We start from the raw sequence: 19615 nt of genomic DNA, 5'->3' as shown, positions 1-19615 counted from the left end.
TTTACGTTTCAATTTGGATCACCTCTCGTTCTTCTAAATCTAAGGGAACATAGGCCTAGTCCACTCTTGTCTCTCCTCATAAGACATACCCCTCATCCCAAGAACCAGTCTAGTGAACCTTCATTGCACACCCATTAGGGAAAGTATGTCCTTTGGAGACCAAAACTGCACACAGTACTCCCGATGCAGACTCACCAGTGCCCTGTATAATTGTAGTAAGACTTTTTTATTCTTGTACTCCAATCCCTTGGTAACGAAAGCTAACATACCATTTGCTTTCCTAATTGCTTGCTGTACCTCGTGGTAACTTCCTGTGATTCATGTCCAAGGGCACCCAGTCCCTATGCACACTTTCCCAGTCTCCATTCAAAAAAATTGTTTTTTTTTAACTTTCCTACCAAAGTGGATAACTTCACACTTTGCCACATTGGACTGAATTTTACCTTGGGCAGACAGGAATTCTGGACTGGTAGTTTGGGGAGAGGGAGGGCATCTTGGGTCCCGTGGGTGGGTTGGGAGGTGGGGGTGGCCCTCAATTGGGCACCCTGTCCCCCACTGCTATGCCCCCCCCCTCCCCCGGGCCTGGAAAGGCCAGCAGCTATTGCTGGTTGACCTTTCACACCCCCAGCACGCCCGCTTGCCACGGGTAAAATACCCGTGGAGGCGGGCCGTTAAGTAGCCACTTAAGGGCCTTGATTGGCCTTGGGCAGGCGGGCCGTTCCCCACGCCCGACCGCCGTAAAGTCGACCAGAGGCGGGAGCGGGGTGGGTAGGCCTCCTGGAGCCTCCCGCTCAATTTTACTCCACCCCCACGCCACCAACAGACCCATTGGGGCAGTGTAAAATTCAACCCATTGTATTCCATCTGTTGTGTTCTTGCCAATTCACCCAACCTATCTATATCCCTCTTCAGCCTCTTTGAGTCCTCCTCACTGCTTACTTTCCCGCCTAACTTTGTAGCATCTGCAAACTTGAATACACCACTCAGTCCTCTCATCTAAGTCATTAATATGGATTGTAAATAGCTGAGGGCCAAGTACTGATTCTTGCGGTATCCTGCTAGTCACAGCCTGCTCACCCAAAAATCCCCCAGTTATTCCTAAACTCTGTTTTCTGTCTGTTTTGTTCAACTTAATTTGGAAAAGTATATCCACCAATGTTTGGCTGAGTACTGTAGAGAGGATGAGTAGTGAGGCAATGAATATCCCCGCTCAAGCCACATCGCCTTTGAATAATACATTGCACCACTATGCCAGTGTCAGGATGTGCATTTTATTTATCAGTGACGTGCAAGGATGTGTAGGAACAAAACAATGCCATATAATTAAAATGTAACCATTTGAACATGCATGCTTGTTTTATCTTCAGGTTTTTTGTGTGCTGTACATATTATAAATTACTCTGCATGTCTTACTGTTCTAATTAACCCACGCAGAAGTATTAAAAGCTTTTTAAGCTGGCAATGTATCAAATCTTCCTAAATATGGTGTCACCCTTGAAGTAGCTTCATTAATGCATAATAAGAAAAGTGCAACAAAGCCCTATTGCGGTTACCTGCTTATTCCAGTTGGAAAATGATAAAAGGATATTCAATGTCTTATTTGACTTTTATTTTCTATTTGGTAATATTACTTCCACTATCTGTAAAGTAGGTTAATGCTCTTCATAATGCAGCCCAGGAACCAATCATATTATATTCTGAGGATTTATAAATGTGGCTGTTCATCGGTTGCTGGGGAATGTTTGCATTTTGATGAAGATTAGTGCAGGGATTCTGAGTTGGCATGGCAGAAATTAATAACTTAAAAGTTCAATGAGGAATCTGTCTTTACAAATTTTAGAAATTTTGACTGAAGGAACAATATTATTTCAGAGGAATTTTCTAATGTTTATGTTGGTTGATTACCAGTTTAATTATTAAAAAAAAAAATTCTGTACAGGCCTGAAGGAAAAGACTATAGCGTTCACCGTTTGGTGCTAGGGACACATACGTCCGATGAACAGAACCATTTGGTCATTGCAAGTGTCCAGATCCCCAATGATGATGCTCAATTTGATGCTTCTCACTATGATAGTGAGAAGGGAGGTATGTGTTGTGATTTTATGGAGTCTGTTGGTTGCTGTATTTTAGCTAAATAACAGTTCTGTTCTAATTATGTTGCTAGAGGGCAATCAACTATAAAAGTGTTGTTCAGACACGTTTTTGGTTAATTCTAAATTAGTTACCACCAAGTTTTTTTACATCGGTAACTCTCCTTTTCGAATTCAATTTCCCATCAATAGCTCTTTTTGATTATTTCCAGGTATAATTCTCAATATTTTATTTTGTTCAAACAGCCTTTGCATCTTTTGTATCGCTCCCTTTGCCCCATCATTGGTGCCAGTGCCTTCAATTGTCTAGGCCCCTTGCTCTGGAATTCCTTCTAAATCTCTCAGACTGCAAAATAACTCATCTCATTTGCCAGTTTATGCTAAAATAGTTTCTGTCGCTGAATGTTGTACTCATGAAGGTAGAAGATGTCAGTTCTGGGGAGGAGAACACTTTCGCCACCCAGTTTCTGTGGCCAATGCTCCCAGATCTAGGTACAGACTCACTCTTTCTGTACTCTGCATCAATATTGGGAAGGGGTGTTGGGGGGAGGATTACTTTCTGTACAATACATAGCAAAGTTATAAACATTTCAATAAGAAATGTGTTTACAACTTCACTGCACATAAAACACAGGAAATCTTCCACACCTGAGATTGCCAATTAGCATAACAATACAGCAGGGCACAAAAGTCTTCTGTTTCTTCTGTGGGTTTGATCTCTGGTCCAAAAGTCCAATGCCTAATCTACAGTGTCCTAGTAAAGACATGAAATATAAATGGCACCAGTGTTAACTTTATCTATTGTGGCTTGTACCTTCCCAGTATTTTCTTCCTCTATTCATGCACTTTTTAGGTAGGGCCAAGCCAGTCGGTCTTCAACAATGGTTAAAGGGAAGTCTGCATTTGCTGACAAATGCAGCATGTGCCACTAAAACATCACAGACTGCGACTTTAGGCAGCTGCCAGGACTAAAGATGGCGCTGCTCAAATAATCACAGAGGCGACCTAACAAACACATGTCAGCACACAATGGCGGAGTGAGAACGAGCGGGCCCGGGCCGTGGGGGTGGGGGGAGCGCAGCGGGCCTGGTAGGAGCAGAGAGGCCAGCGAGTGGGCAAGCCAACGGGCCGGTGACGGAGGGGAGCGGAGCGGGCCTGGTAGGAGCAGAGCGGCCAGCGAGGGGGAAGCGGGTGGTGGGGGGAGGAGTGCGTTTTTCTGTGCATGCGCCATGAACTTGCAACGGCCGGTCCCCGCACCCGGCGACACCAAGGTCTTCGGCCACTCGCTCCGCGCAGCTCTCCATGGCCACTCGCTTCCGGCCCTTTCCGTCCAGCTGTTCCCTGCAGCTGCAGATCCCCCATCCAGCCGCTTTCTCCCCTACTTCTCAACTGCACTTCAGGCATTGCAGCTGTGTGGTGCCTGCCTTTCCTGAAGAGGGGGATGCAAAAGGCATGTGTGGGGGTGTAGTGGGAGGGAGTTAAATTCAGAAGTTCCTGGAGGGGGATGCAAACTTCAAAATTTAACTCCCTCCCACTACACCCCCACACCCCCTCTTTCCCCCCCCCCGCCCCCTCTGCCTCGCTCTCCCCCCCCGCCCCCTCTGCCTCGCTCTCCCCCCCCGCCCCCTCTGCCTCGCTCTCCCCCCCCCGCCCCCTCTGCCTCGCTCTCCCCCCCCGCCCCCTCTGCCTCGCTCTCCCCCCCCGCCCCCTCTGCCTCGCTCTCCCCCCCCGCCCCCTCTGCCTCGCTCTCCCCCCCCGCCCCCTCTGCCTCGCTCTCCCCCCCCGCCCCCTCTGCCTCGCTCTCCCCCCCCGCCCCCTCTGCCTCGCTCTCCCCCCCCGCCCCCTCTGCCTCGCTCTCCCCCCCCGCCCCCTCTGCCTCGCTCTCCCCCCCCGCCCCCTCTGCCTCGCTCTCCCCCCCGCCCCCTCTGCCTCGCTCTCCCCCCCCGCCCCCTCTGCCTCGCTCTCCCCCTCTGCCTCGCTCTCCCCCCCCGCCCCCTCTGCCTCGCTCTCCCCCCCGCCCCCTCTGCCTCGCTCTCCCCCCCCCGCCCCCTCTGCCTCGCTCTCCCCCCCCCCGCCCCCTCTGCCTCGCTCTCCCCCCCCCGCCCCCTCTGCCTCGCTCTCCCCCCCCGCCCCCTCTGCCTCGCTCTCCCCCCCCGCCCCCTCTGCCTCGCTCTCCCCCCCCGCCCCCTCTGCCTCGCTCTCCCCCCCCGCCCCCTCTGCCTCGCTCTCCCCCCCCGCCCCCTCTGCCTCGCTCTCCCCCCCCGCCCCCTCTGCCTCGCTCTCCCCCCCCGCCCCCTCTGCCTCGCTCTCCCCCCCCGCCCCCTCTGCCTCGCTCTCCCCCCCCGCCCCCTCTGCCTCGCTCTCCCCCCCCGCCCCCTCTGCCTCGCTCTCCCCCCCCCGCCCCCTCTGCCTCGCTCTCCCCCCCCCGCCCCCTCTGCCTCGCTCTCCCCCCCCAGCGCCCCCTCTGCCTCGCTCTCCCCCCCCAGCGCCCCCTCTGCCTCGCTCTCCCCCCCCAGCGCCCCCTCTGCCTCGCTCTCCCCCCCCAGCCCCACATGTGTTCATGTGCACTACTCTGATGGGTGCAGGAACAGAGCAACTTACAACAGGGACTGGAGCACATGTACTGCCTGCACACAGCCCCAGACAATGCAAAAGACTTTAGTGCAGAGCAGTGGACTGGAGCACATGCAGTGCCCCAGACAATGGAAATGTTTTCAGAGCAACTTACCTTGGAGCAATCTCCTCTTTCTGATAAAAATGAAGCAGACTGAAATCTTCAGAATGACTAAATAATTGCGAGAAAACGCCCGACACAACCTCTCCTCCTTCCACTTGACACGTACGTGAATACCCGTTGGCGTTGCATAAAGCGTATGAGCAGGGGCCGACCAGGCGCGTTGCCTGAAGATGCATATGTCACACGATGACGTCATAGGCGCATGTGCTAACCAGTCCTGGCAAGCCGTAACACAGCGCACGCGCAGAGAGAAGGAGACCGTCTGCGCATGTGCGCACCGCGGCGCAGCCTGATGACGTCAGTGGCGGCCAGTGTTGTCAGGAATCACTTTGTAAGATAAACTGTCCTGATGTATTGTGATTTTTTTTTTCTCCAGAATTTGGTGGATTTGGGTCTGTAAGCGGAAAAATTGAAATTGAAATTAAAATCAATCATGAAGGTGAAGTGAACCGAGCACGTTATATGCCACAGAATCCATGCATTATTGCCACCAAAACTCCCACCTCTGATGTGCTCGTCTTTGACTACACCAAGCATCCATCTAAGCCAGGTAATGAAAGCTGTGCAGTAAGATTATGCAGCCGCTAATGTCTGGTGCGTAAACTCCAGTGAAGCCTGTAAAAATGGGGCTCCCCCCAAAAAAAGACACCAACATCAATTTGCATTTATATAGCACCTTTTAATGTGGTAAAATGTCCCAAGGCATTTCGCAGGAGCATTGACAAAATTTGACACTTAGCCACATAAGGAGACTTATTGACCGTTCCAAATAATTTGCATTGTTATAGCTACAAGCTGCACCTTGAAACTATGGACAGCCTTCAATGTATCAAGCCTATTTACAACTTAAAACACAGGACACACAAGTAAATGGGGTTGAATACTTGCGTGGTTCTATTCCAGGGATAGCGTGGTTTCACAGCCGCTATGTGCTACGTAAAGAACTCCCCATTCCACAAAAGCTGGCAACTAGACCATCGATGTCACATCTCTCTCCACAGTTTCCTGCAGTCAGGGGATCCTATCTTAAGCGATGCCTCCAGCATCTGGGAGTTGAGCGATTTTGCATCTGATGCGACAGTGCGCCCACATGGAAACACACACGCTTGAGTAAATAATGAATAATTGTTAGACTGGTATCTGGAATCAATGCGGTTAAATCACATTCATTTTAAACTGGACAATTTTCTGCCTTTTCCACAAAGTACATCACCGGCTACTGCTCAGTACTGTCACCAGCAGAGAGCTGAGACCAGCTTGAAGGAATTGGGGGGCCTTGAAATGATGGGAGGGGTTGAATTGGGGTGGGGGGGTTGGGGGGAAGAGATGGAATCCGTAGAATGGGAGCTTGGAGGAGGAGAAGGGGGATAAGGGGAGGGAGACTGAGGAATGGATGCTGGGGGAAGAAAAGTGGGATGGGAGCTCAGAGGAGCGATGGTGACTGGGAAATGGGCTCTGGGGTTGGGGGGGCGGTGTTGTGAAATGGGGGACCGGAATGGGGGCATTGGGGGTGGGGGGATGAAAAGATGGAGACTGGGGGCTCGGAGGAGGTTGAGATGGAAAATGGTTTCCCTTTTTCCCTCCTCTTAGTTTAATGCCTTTGCCTGCTCACTGTGGCTTCTTGCACACCACCTGGTGTGACACAACAGATATAAAGATTCTCAAATATAGTGAACCCAACCTTTAGAAGATAAATCCAATAAGATTTGTAGACATCATGTATTCAAACCTCCAGGAATGATGCCAACCAGACTTGCCGACACTACTCCAGTACTTCAACCCCCTACCCACCCTAGCTCTTCAAACATTAGCTGTGGCACATTGGTGAGTGGGGTCCTGGACAAGCATCTGCAGGACATTAACTTTACCCCCACCCCCACCCACACATGGCAATTTGCCTGGTATATCCTAGACACTCTGGCCCTACTGCAGCTGCCTTGCTTTGTGCAGGCTGCCAATGTAGCAGATCCCAGGATTGGGGCATCCCTTCTTCAGTGGAAAAGGACCCTTGGATGGCAATGAACTGGGAGACTCAACAAACAGAAAATGAACTGAAATCACATCCCGTTGGCAGAATTCCAGAATTGAGCACACTCGCCAGTGGGGATAAATAAAGGCATATAGCAGCAGATGTATTCAATCCTGGGATGTTTGGCTCATCCAGTGTACAGTGACCATTTTGAAAATAAGGACATTTGAGTCCCCTAGATCTCCCTAATTTACAAGTTTCCCTGTAGTATAATTAAGCTATTGGCAGTACTAATGAGCTATACCGAAGGACATTTACTTACAATTGTGCATGAGCTATTTTAGAAATATACCTTTTATGTAACTAGCAACAGCCAACTGGAAGCCAGAAAGCCATGGTCATTGTTGAGTTTACATATGTAACAATCACTATTTCCTAAAGTTTGTCATTATATGCAGTACTTTGAAATGTTTGAGGTGATAAGTTTCCATAATAAGACGAGCATCATTTTTATTTAAAACTGCCATTAGGATTTATTGTTGAATTTCTGATTGCTCAGTTTGTGAAGAGCAACCTCTTTTTTTCCAGAGTGGCTCATGCTCTCATTAGTTTCTGTCTCTGCCAGGAAAAGACTAGTATTCATGCAAAACCACAGTTTTTTGCTGGTTTTTAGGCAATAATACACTGAGAAGCTGACTGCAGTTATCCAATGTTGACCATTCAGGTTACAATGCACTTTTTTTTTTTATTTTTACGCAATTCTGAAAATTACTTTTTGTTTTATTTTAAAGCGTCTTTCCTTCCTGTACTGTAGCTAGGTACGTAGAGGATTTCTGTGATTGTTGTTTATGCATTGACAATGCATCACCTCAGTAATCTGGACCTGCTCAAGTCCTGGTGGGGAAGTATGCTCATCCCAGTGATGCCCTTCTCATGCCACACCTCGAGACCTTGCATTACAAAAGGAATCTGGTCAAAAGGCCAACTGGAACCTTCAGGGTACTACAAGCTTCTTTCCAGATCGCCAACGTTAGGGATATGATTAAGTGTTGCTGTGCACTCGTTTAGTATTTGAGGTTCAAGGGGAGTGGGGGTGGGGTGGAGGAAAGAGAACGTAGTAGAGCTGACATACAGCACTTGCCTCCACTCAGAGGTTTTGGGAGGAGGCTTTATTTAATCAATGATGCTCTGGAATTGAGCTGCCCTTTGGTAGTACTTTTAATAAATTGATTTGTTTTGAATATAAAATTCTGGAGTTATATCCTTCAACCAACCATTTTTGAAGAGAACCGTGTATCTGATGGGAAATTCTTCAAGTTTAAAATCTAGAGAACTTTCTAACTTGAACAAATAACTTCTATGAACAGTTAAATACACACCACTTCCTATTAATTACATATCGCACCTGGTTTAGCTTAGAGAAAATCCAAATGGTTTCTGCCATCTTAAATTAGAATGTACAGGCACGCAAACGCATCATGCCTAATTTTAACGAATATTTCATTGTGGTTTTTAATAAAAGACACTCTGGAAAAGGTCAGATGATACATCGCCTACATGTCAATATTTCATCTCTTTTGTTTTGGACTTTCTTGAACTTTTGGCAGCCTGATGAGATATTTAGGTTGGGAAATTACTAAGTCACCATGGGGGTTACTTAATATACACTGACTTTGATCAGTGTTTTATTTTGAAATTAGGCATGATTTTATATAAAACTGGTTTGTTTTGGTTAAAAGTACTATCACAGGGCAGCTCAATTTCAGAGCATCATTGCTTAAATAAAGCCTCCTCCCAAAATCTCTAGCTTGGAGTGGAGGCAGGTGCTGTTGTATATCAGCTCTGCTACATTCTCTTCCCCCCTCCTCCCCCACCCCCAATCACTCCTCTTGAACCTCAACTGCTAATGAGTGCACAGTAATACTTAATAGTATCCCTAACCCTGGTGATCTGGAAGGAAGCTTGTTGTACCCTGAAGGTTCTAGTTGTCCTTCTGCCCCTATTCCATTTGTGATGTAAGTTTTCAGGGTGTGGCAAGAGTAGGGCTTCACTGGATTGTGCATTCTTCCCCGCCAGCACTCTATCATGTCTAACCAACAGCTGGTTAACAAATCTCATTTTCCAACATGACGACATTTGTTATTTCCTTATCTGCCACTTTATCCAGAACTCTATTGTGCTCAGTAAAAACTCCAGCACAAACCAATGCAGTTGAAGTTTACCTATAATGTAGAGCTGCCCACAGGCATACCTCAGCCCTCTACTCACTACTGTCCAATACTGTGCTGGACTGCAGGGTACACCTGTGTTCTGGAGAGCACAATTCAGGCTGCCCACAACTCAGTGGAAAGGTGGCAGTGGAGATCATTCATCAAAATCTCCACCTAGAGAGGGATATGAGAGTCCTCCATCATATTCAGGTAGATCCCAGTGCCATAGCTACACTAGAAAATCTTGGCTGTTTAGGTGCCCAAGTTCTTAGCATTACAGCTAAGTTGTCAGTTTTTGTTTTGTTTAGTGCACTCAGCCATTTAATGGCAGAGTGAATGGAATTGGTTGGACACTGGGGAAGTGGCCAAGTGAGATCATTCGCTTGCCATTTTTGCAATATATTCACCCTCATCTCTTGCACTTGCATGCTGGGCTTCACTATAGTTGAGGATGGTGATATTCATGGAGCCTCCTCCATCTGTACATTTTCTGATATACTTACTACCATTTTTGACAGGATGTAGTAGGGCTTCAAGAAAGAACTTACATTTGTATGGTACCTTTTTAATAACCACAGGAGGTCCTAAAATGCTTCATAGCCAATGAAATACTTAGGAATTGTAGTTGCTGTTGTAATGTAGGGAAGCATGGTAGAAATTTTACACGTGGCAAGCACCCGTGAACAGCAAAGAGGTAAATAACCATATATGTTTTAATAGTGATTGAGGGATATCTGTGGGCCAGGGCACTTACTCTTTCAGTAATGCCATATGATTGTTCCCATCCACCTGAGAGGGCACAAGGGGCCTCAAAACATGAGACCTCTGACAGTGCAGGACTCTGTACTGTACTGAAATGTCAGCCTAGATTACATGCTCCAATCTCTGGAGTGGCCTTGACCCATAACATTGACTCGGAAGAGTACTACCCATGAGCCAAGGCTGACGCCTTGTCCAGAGCTTGGCTTTGATTTGTTGGTTCTGTGACTGTTTAGCTTTGTCTATAATCTAGTGCTTTTTGCGTTAAGCATATTGTACCTTCACTGGGTTGGTACCTCACTCTAAACTCTACCTGGTGCTACTCCTAACACATCCTTCTACACTCCCCATGAAGTTGCATTGGTCTCCTGGTTTGATGACAGAGGATGTGTCAAGTCATGTTACAGGTATTGTTTGCATACAGTTCTGGTGACCTACAGTATCTTGTCGATGCTCAGTTTTGGAATGCTAAGCTTGTCCTTGGTCTATTCTACTTAGCACAGTAATAGTGCCACAAAATACTAGCAAAGGTGTCATCTCCTGAAGATGAGACATTGTCTTCACAAGGACAATATGGTTGTCACTCCTGCTTATACTGCTATGGACAGATGTGACCAACAGGTAGGTTGCTGAAGACGAGGCCAAGTGGGTTACTGCCTTGTGTTAGTTTCTATACTAGCTGGTGCAGGCCCAGTCTGGCATTTGTGTTTTTTGAAGAGTTGGACCTCCATTATTGCTGGTACTACTAAACCACTTTTGATGATGGACATTGAAGTCTACCCACCCAGTGTATATTCTATGCCCTAGCTTCCTCTCAGTGGAGTTCAACATAGTGATTTGTACTGCTTGATCAGTTGACTTGGTGGGTGAGGCAGTATATGATTTCTTGGCATGAAGCAATGAGATTTCTTGGTCTGGAGTCAGTGTTGAGGGTTCCTACAGCTAAGTTCACCCAACTATACCACTGCAGCTCCACCTCCCTGCTGATAGGTTAGGACATAGCAAAGGATAATGATGGAAGAGTCAGAGATGTTGCTGATAAATATGACTGAGTACAGCTCTGTCTGGTTTGACTAGCTTGAGAAAATAGCTCTTCCAACTTGGATATGTCTCCAAGTGTTAATGAGAAGAACCTTGTCCAATCAGTTGGAATGGGGTTTTCTTGTCTTTATCTGCCTGGGTTGTTGCCAATAAGTCCATAAATACTCAAATTATAATTGTATTCTATGGTTGTTTACAGCTGAGTAGCTTGCCAAGCCATGTCAGAGGGCATGGGAATGGCTTCATGTTGGATGAGTCTGGAGAGAAGTGGTAGGATTCTTTTACTGAAGGACATTAATGAACCAATTTGCGTTTATGACAATCTGGTAACTTTGGCAATTTTTCTTGATAGCCTATTCTTTGTTCTCTCTTTATTTTCCTGAACCATGATTGAATAGCTTAACACTGTTTAGGCACATACAAAGAACAAAGAACAGTACAGCACAGGAACAGGCCATTCGGCCCTCCAAGCCTGCGCCGATCTTGATGCCTGCCTAAACTAAAACCTTCTGCACTTCCGGGGTCCGTATCCCTCTATTCCCATCCTATTCATGTATTTGTCAAGATGCCTCTTAAACGTCTCTATGGTACCTGCTTCCACCACCTCCCCCGGCAACAAGTTCCAGGCACTCACCACCCTCTGTGTAAAGAACTTGCCTCGCACATCCCCTCTAAACCTTGCACCTCCTTACCTTAAACCTATGTCCCCTAGTAACTGACTCTTCCACCCTGGGAAAAAGCTTCTGACTATCCATTCTGTCCATGCCGCTTATAACTTTGTAAACCTCTATCATGTCGCCCCTCCACCTCTGTCGTTCCAGTGAAAACAATCCGTGTTTATCCAGCCTCTCCTCATAGCTAATGCCCTCCAGACCAGGCAACATCCTGGTAAACCTCTTCTGTACCCTCTCCAAAGCCTCCACATACTTCTGGTAGTGTGGTGACCAGAATTGCACGCAATATTCTAAGTGTGGCCTAACTAAAGTTCTGTACAGCTGCAGCATGACTTGCCTATTTTTATACTCTATGCCCCGACCGATGAAGGCAAGCATGCCGTATGCCTTCTTGACTACCTTATCCACCTGCGTTGCCACTTTCAGTGACCTGTGGACCTGTACGCCCAGATCTCTCTGCCTGTCAATACTCCTAAGGGTTCTGCCATTTACTGTATACTTCCCACCTGCATTAGACCTTCCAAAATGCATTACCTCACATTTGTCCGAATTAAACACCATCTGCCATTTCTCCGCCCAAGTCTCCAACCGATCTATATACTGCTGTATCCTCTGACAATCCTCATCACTGTCCGCAACTCCACCAACCTTTGTGTCATCCGCAAACTTACTAATCAGTCCAGCTACATTTTCTTCCAAATCATTTATATATACTACAAACAGCAAAGGTCCCAGCACTGATCCCTGCGGAACACCACGAGTCGCATCCCTCCATTCAGAAAAGCACTGCTACCCTCTGTCTTCTATGACCGAGCCAGTTCTGTATCCATCTTGCCAGCTCACCTCTGATCCCATGTGACTTCACCTTTTGTATCAGTCTGCCATGAGGGACCTTGTCAAAGGCTTTACTGAAGTCCATCTAGATAACATCCACTGCCCTTCCTTCATCAATCAATACATGAAGAATAGGCCAGAAGGAGCATCTAGCAGCTCTGGAATCGGACTTCGGCATAAGTCGGTGCTGTAGTGACCTTGAAAAGAGTAATAGTGATGAGAAATTCGAAAACTTGCCTAAAGCACATGAAATGGTGATTCGGTGTGTCAGTGGTGGTAATAAAAATGAATTGGTTTGCAGATATTTTATACCATTATGAAATCTAGTTTGTAAAACCATGCATACAATGGCAAGTGTTTGGGTGTTTTTGTGAGAGTTATATGTAGGCTTGGTGTTGATGAGCAAATATAGGTTAGATATCCTGTCGTTTATAAAAACGGTTCGTAATGCATGAAACTGGGGTAATTATTTGGTGCATTGATCTCAACCAGAGATTCAAACATTTGTAGAGTTGTACCTTTTGAGATATAGGTTACTGCTCATTACTTCAGCTTTTTTTCAGTGTTTCTTGCAGTGGTGCTTTTATCTTCCTGTATCTTCCCTGGCTGTAACCTGCAGCCATACAACCCTCAAATATCTGTGCTGCTCCGATTCTGGTATCGTGCTCATCTCCTCCGATTTTAATCACTCCACCGTTGACAGGAGTGTCTTCAGCTGCCTAACCCTCCTCTGTCTCTCTTCTCCAAGACACTCCTTAAAATCTACCTATTTGTCTAAACTTTTAGTCACCTGCTTGAATATCACTTGATGTGGCATTTTGTCTGACGCTTCTGTGAACACCCTTGAGGTATTTTACTGTGTTAAAGGTGCCATATAAATGCAAGTTGTTGTTGAAATTAGTGCTACCTTGACACTAGGTTCCTAACCTATGTAATGCAATTTGTTATGCAGTTTTGCAAGTATGCTTTCCTTGACTGAAACCAACATATACAATCACTTTTCATTTTACTACTTGTTTGGTATTGAATGGTTTAAAATTGGATTATGAAGCAGAGTTAACTGTCTCTGAATAGTTCAAATAATAACCATCTTGTTTTTGTTTTAAAAAAGTTAGATATTTTGCTTCTGTACGTTCCTGAAATAGTTAAGATATTGACTTTAACGTTGCGTCGATTTCTATGTTTCATTCTAACTGGTGACCTATTTGTGAGCAAGTGAATGGTGAGCAAAATAGTGGGCTTATTGTAATGAGCTGATATTTTGTCTGAAGTAGATCCAAGTGGTGAGTGTAATCCTGATCTGCGACTACGTGGTCACCAGAAAGAAGGATATGGCCTCTCCTGGAACCCAAATCTAAGTGGACATCTTCTCAGTGCTTCTGATGATCATGTAGGTGCACATATTGCTTCACTGACCACTCAAATGCAGTGCAGTTACCAACAATCGAATGTTTCATGCAGGATCATTTAAGCATGCACTGTTAGCAAAACTGTAAACACTTGTTTACCAATGTAATCTTTCCAGTAAAAACTTGATTGTAGAGCGCACTCAAATCAATAAGCCTCAAGATTTTAAGAATTACCATGTGATTCAAAAAAAATCTTGATTTTTATCTCAACTATAAGATGGATAAACCTTAATCTATTCTGATACATTAACACATTTTGTAGCCTAGTTGTTTTAAGTTTGCAGACTGGTAACAATTGAGAAATTTTCTCCAGCAAATGGGCATTATTGCTAATTTAAATTCTATATATTTTTTCCACAGACTATTTGTCTTTGGGACATTAGTGCAGGTCCAAAAGAAGGAAAGATAGTAGATGCTAAAACAATCTTTACAGGCCACACTGCAGTTGTAGAAGATGTCTCCTGGCATTTATTGCATGAATCCTTGTTTGGATCTGTGGCTGATGACCAGAAGCTCATGATGTGAGTACAACATAACATGCCAATTTTAACTAAAGTAGCAAGACTAACCGTATAAGCAACAGGAAAAAGTCTGATAGTACTTCCTGTAGACCAGAGATATTCAACTTTTCATTCGAGACCTATAATCCCAATATCTATCTTTTTCTTTTTGATATATATCCTGACTCTGGCAACATCTCAGAGCTGGCAGGCTGTGGATGGCAGCCCAGAGACACATGGAGCAGCACATCTGCTGAGGGCTACAGGTGAGGGAGAGGGGACCACCACTGACCACATTATGAATACCACTGCTGTAGACTCATGGCAGCTGTGTTGTGGGCAGCAATGTCCCAAGTACTTTAATATTTGCCAGTGGTAATCATTCTGGTCTGCTATGGTACCATGTATTGCATGTTCTCATGCAGTAAACAGAATTTTACAGCGACTAATCTTCAGGTTCATTTTTAATTCTCATAACTTTTTTGAGTTTTTGTTACAATAATGTGTAATGTTTCATGAAGAACCCACAGTACCATTTTATACTATAGCCATAAGTAGATTCAGGTACATATGGTTATATTTTACAATCTAAATCATGATTTGAGGATTGTGGGCCTCCATTAGAGGCAGGTTCACAAATTGGCATCAGTTAGTTTGCTAGATTTTCAGGTGAGTAGGGTTTTTTCTTTTTACTTCCCCCATCTTCCCGCTGCGCCCCCCCCCGTTACCTCTGACCCTTTCGTGAAGGTGTGGTTCATGCTGGCACCTCACCCAAATGGCTGTTCTTCATGTGAGAGTCTAGCAGGTGAGTGTTAGCAGGTGACTTGATCGTGGCGGGCATTACATCTATCTTCACCTTCTTCCCCAGGTGTACATTTTCCAGCATGAAACACCAGGTAGTATCAGGAACAGGAATCCTTGTTTTTTTATTTTTCTTCCCTAGCCAAGGTTGCAGAAACCAATTGTAGCATCTGATGACTTGCTTGAGAACAGATAATTCCTCAAATGGGAATGGGACCTGAGGCTTATTGCTATGTATGACTTGGTGCTGAACAGTTAGCGCCTTGACCTACATTGGTGCTTGACTTGGGAGAATAAAATTAGTTGCATTAAAATCTATTGTTTTGCTTATTTGTACCTCTATCCAGTGGTTAATCTGTTTCAATTAAGATTTTATGTATAAAATGACAGCTGGAAAGGCCTGGTGCTCATTTTGGGCAAAAGTTGAAATAATCTTGTTCAACATAACAGGCTTATAACTTGAGAATAGTGAGAAGTGGCCCTGTTTATTATAATGCTGAGATTTGAGAATGATGAATACAAGTTGTCTTTTTTAAAAAGTTGTCAATAGCATTTTTAGCTAAACCCAAATGTAACCTTTATTTTTCAGCTGGGACACAAGGTCAAATAACACTTCAAAACCTAGTCACTCTGTGGACGCGCATACAGCTGAAGTCAACTGTCTGTCTTTCAATCCATACAGTGAATTTATCCTAGCAACTGGCTCTGCTGACAAGGTTAAAACTTCTTGGTTTCTGTAGCAACCTTATCAAACTTGTACAGTTCATGTACTATGTTTCTATAAGTTTCCTTGTAGTAGTTCTGTGATCTTTGACTGTTTTCTATAAACACAGCATTGTTTTTAATGTGTTAAAGCATTGTGGCCATGTACCAAGTATCTTCCTGAGATACAATTGCAACTTTTATGTTATCTCTAGACAGTGGCATTGTGGGACCTTCGAAATCTAAAGTTAAAGCTCCACTCTTTTGAGTCACACAAGGACGAGATATTCCAGGTGAGCAGCTTTAGATTTTACTTGGACAATGAGAACTGCTTAATTCGGTGAATGTTTCCTTGGTCTAACTTCTCAGTAGTGTTGCTGAGTTCATCTTTTTCTCCTTGATTCTATCCATAAAATTGCAGGAAGTAAATGCATTCTATTGAGTTGTAGGAGGAATAATTCAATCTTTTTTTTAAAGATCTAGTTTCCACACCTTTTTTAAAGGTTGTAGGTAGTGTTCATTTGTACACCTTTTTTAAGTTGGTAAAAATTGGAACTGTGTGTGGTGAAAGTGGGTCTGCACTTGAAACTATCGTTCACCTAAAAGTCCCATCCCAATTTCAGAATTGGAAATTGCTCGAATTTCTTTTACATTTATTGATGCCTTAACTAAATGGTTAGTTTTTGAAATTTTAAAATAATAGAGTAACACTTGATAAAGGCTTTAGAGTTGTCATAATGGTAATTGATTGGTGTGCTATGCAGTGGATATTTTTTGATAGTGCTGCCTTGTACATAATTACAATGTTTTCATTTTGTGGACTAAAATGTGAAATATGTCTCCCACACAGCAGTTTAGCCAGTGAAAAAGAAGCAGCACTAATCCTCTCTAACTTGCCTCCTAATTCCAATTCAACCTAAGCCAATAGTGTGAAGGCAAGTACAGATGGTCTCTGATCAGAGCAGAATTATTGGAGAATTGGACTTTGTAGAGCGAGGAAGTGAATTTGGATGTTCTAGAGTGAAGGATGACAGGGCCACTGGAGAAGACAGAGTTAATTGGACTAATGTCCTGGTGTACAAAGAATGGTATGCGGTGGTAGAAAGCAGGCTGTACTGGTTACCGCAGTCCTAGCTGTAGCAGACTATCACACAGGGCCCATACGGCACTTGGCACAAAGAGGCCTAGAACCACTAGAATCCTAAAAGGCTGTTATGAAACCCTGTAGCCAGACAACCAGAGTGCATAATCTTGTCCACTAAGTAATCACTTAATAGAAATACTAGGTTAGACATCATACAAAATTGGCACAAAGGGCAAGCACCAAGGCAAAACACGCAATGTATACATTGCATTTGTAAATTTTTTCTGGAAATATCTTTGTGAATGTAAATTGCAGATGGTTTAAACCTTTATGCTGATGGCAGTTTGTAGGTTGATGATTTTTATAGCAGAATAATGGAACTATGTCTTTAATCAAGAAAGAAACTACTTGAAATGCAATCGGTGATGTGATGTCAGTAAACATAAGGTATCAATATTTATATGTATAAAATCCTTTGTGTGAAAAGTAGTTCAGTCACGTTGTGAAGCAGTTCTACAAACATAACTAGACATGAGTAGCAAGAAAACTAACTTCTCTTGTCGAGATTCCACCACCCCCCACCTCCACTCTTGGAGTCTATCATCCTGGTTAGTGATTTTAATCATTCTGCCCTTTAGCTGGAATCATTTTTGCAACAAAACTGCATTTTATTGCAGCACTTAACTTGGTAGATATCTTTACTTCCCTCCCTTGAGTGGCAAAGTTACAATTTGAAGCTCAGCATGGGGAGTACTCTGTACAAACTCTCAGCCTGCCATAAGGCAGTAGATTGTAGCATCCATCTAGTGTGCATCCTATCAACAAGGGTAACTTAAGCTTCCACCTAGACCTTGTATAGTAAGTTTGAAATCCCACTGATTAGAGTAAGTGGCGTAAGTGATAATGGAAGAAAATAATGGAAAAAAGAACCTCTCTGGCTCCTATGCTCTCATCTCTGTAATCCTATTAAATGTGACTGGGAATTGTCCGATGTGTCAAAAGTGAAATAAGAGTGATGCGTGTTTTATCCCTTCCTTACCACCCCAAAATTCTCAGTAGATCATTTAAACATATTGCATCAAAATAGTTTGCTCTAGAGAATTGCTAGGTCACTTGAAATTGATAGCGATATACCTGTATAAGTTCTGCAGTAGGTTACTACTAAAATGAATATGGAATCTTCACTATATGGACTTCGGTGGTCTGCTAGAATCTCTTTATCTATCTAACATCAATTAGCCCAAGTAACAAATTATTGTAGATCTTTCAGTTACTGTGCTTTAGGTAATTGTTGTGCCATATGTGTAAAATAAGAATTTTAAGAATCTTTTTATCTACCAATTCCCATTATCTACAAGTGGGGTTATTGCAGATTATGGAGGTTCCGCTGTAGTTTTTTTTCATGAGTCCAGTGTTTTCAGCTCTTGTATATCTGCACCATGAGCCTGAAAACAATTTGTAACCTGAAAAGGACCCACTGAAATGTTTTATTACTATTTGTACTCTCTTATCTGCGGATGATCACTTTAACAAATTTAATTTCACCATGAGTCTGGTCAATTATTTCTTTCTACAGTATTTGTACATCATTTTCAAATGGCATATTGACACTGTATATGAAACGGTGCTAATAACTTTTCTGTGTGACTCTTTTCCCACAACCCTTCTCTCTCTTCCTCCTCCGCACACCCCCACCCCAAATAAAAAAAAGTGGTGCTGAAATATTTGATGTATTTTTGTAGGTGCAGTGGTCCCCACACAATGAAACTATTCTTGCCTCCAGTGGTACAGATCGTCGCCTCAATGTTTGGGATTTGAGGTGAGGAGAAATTCTTTGTATTTCTTTTCCAATTGGTGGGGGTGTTCTTTTTTTTTTAAGGCAGTGAGCTTATCCAGTATCCAGTGACAATATTAATAAAGTACAGAGAAATTAGTAATAGTATTGATAAAGGACACTATTGCAGTGTTAGAAAGAGGGCATATTAGTAGGGAAGAACATGTAGTAGTAACACTGGGTAGAATTGAGGAATAAATAAGGTTGCAAGACTTCGGTGGAAGTTGCTTTTAGACCTTCAGATAGCAGTGATAGCGTAGCAGGAAACCCAAACATGGAGACCAGTGAAGCTTGATGCAAAAACGGACTAGTCATAATTTGTACAGAGACTGGAGGAAGCAGAACAGCTCAAGTCCCAAAGGCAGCGTATTTCGTGAGTATATTCAGGACAGTTTTCTTCAATATTTCCTTGAACCAACAAGAGGACAGACCATATTAGATTTAGTAATGAAATTGAACTAGTCAGTAACGTAATAGTAAAGAAGCACCTGGCTATTGGTGACCATAATGTGATTGAATTTAATATTAGGTTTGAGAGGGAGAAAGATGAGTCACAAACCATGGTTTTAAATTTAGATAAGGCTGACTGTGGAGGGATGAGGCAGAAGTTGACCACAATAGACTGTACAGAATTGTTAATGAATAAATCTATGGATGAACAGTGGGAGATGTTCAAAAAAAGTACTTGGTAGAAACAACACCTGTACATACCAAAGAAGGGCAAGTGCTTTGTGGAAATTAAATAACCTTGGTCAACAAAGGCCTATGTGGAGTTTTCAAGTTCTCCCTGTGACTTGCGTGGGTTTCCTCTGGGTGCTCCGGTTTCCTCCCATTGGCCATTGTAAATTGCTCCTAGTGTAATTAGGTGGTAGGAGAATTGAGGGACGGTGGGGATGTGAGAGAGAAATGGGATTAATGTAAGATTAGTATAAATAGGTGTTGATGGTTGGCACAGACTCTGGGCTGAAGGG

At 44.1% G+C, this 19615-nt stretch overlaps 1 protein-coding gene across 1 annotated transcript; it reads left to right on the top strand.

The window, feature by feature from the left end:
• Positions 1–1939: 1939 nt before the first annotated feature.
• LOC137364154 (histone-binding protein RBBP4-like) lies at positions 1940–19336 on the top strand (the record flags this gene model as incomplete). The annotated part of the gene is made up of 8 exons (XM_068027542.1): positions 1940–2085; positions 5204–5377; positions 13589–13704; positions 14084–14244; positions 15614–15740; positions 15942–16019; positions 18553–18629; positions 19174–19336. Coding segments are annotated over 8 exons (1042 nt in total), but the record flags the coding sequence as incomplete, so codon positions are not given.
• Positions 19337–19615: the final 279 nt, after the last annotated feature.

The sequence above is a fragment of the Heterodontus francisci genome, unplaced genomic scaffold, assembly GCF_036365525.1.
Source record: "Heterodontus francisci isolate sHetFra1 unplaced genomic scaffold, sHetFra1.hap1 HAP1_SCAFFOLD_2371, whole genome shotgun sequence".
NCBI lineage: Eukaryota > Metazoa > Chordata > Chondrichthyes > Heterodontiformes > Heterodontidae > Heterodontus > Heterodontus francisci.
The sequence above is the reverse complement of the archived record's forward strand: the minus strand, read 5'-3'. Positions and strand labels throughout refer to the sequence as shown.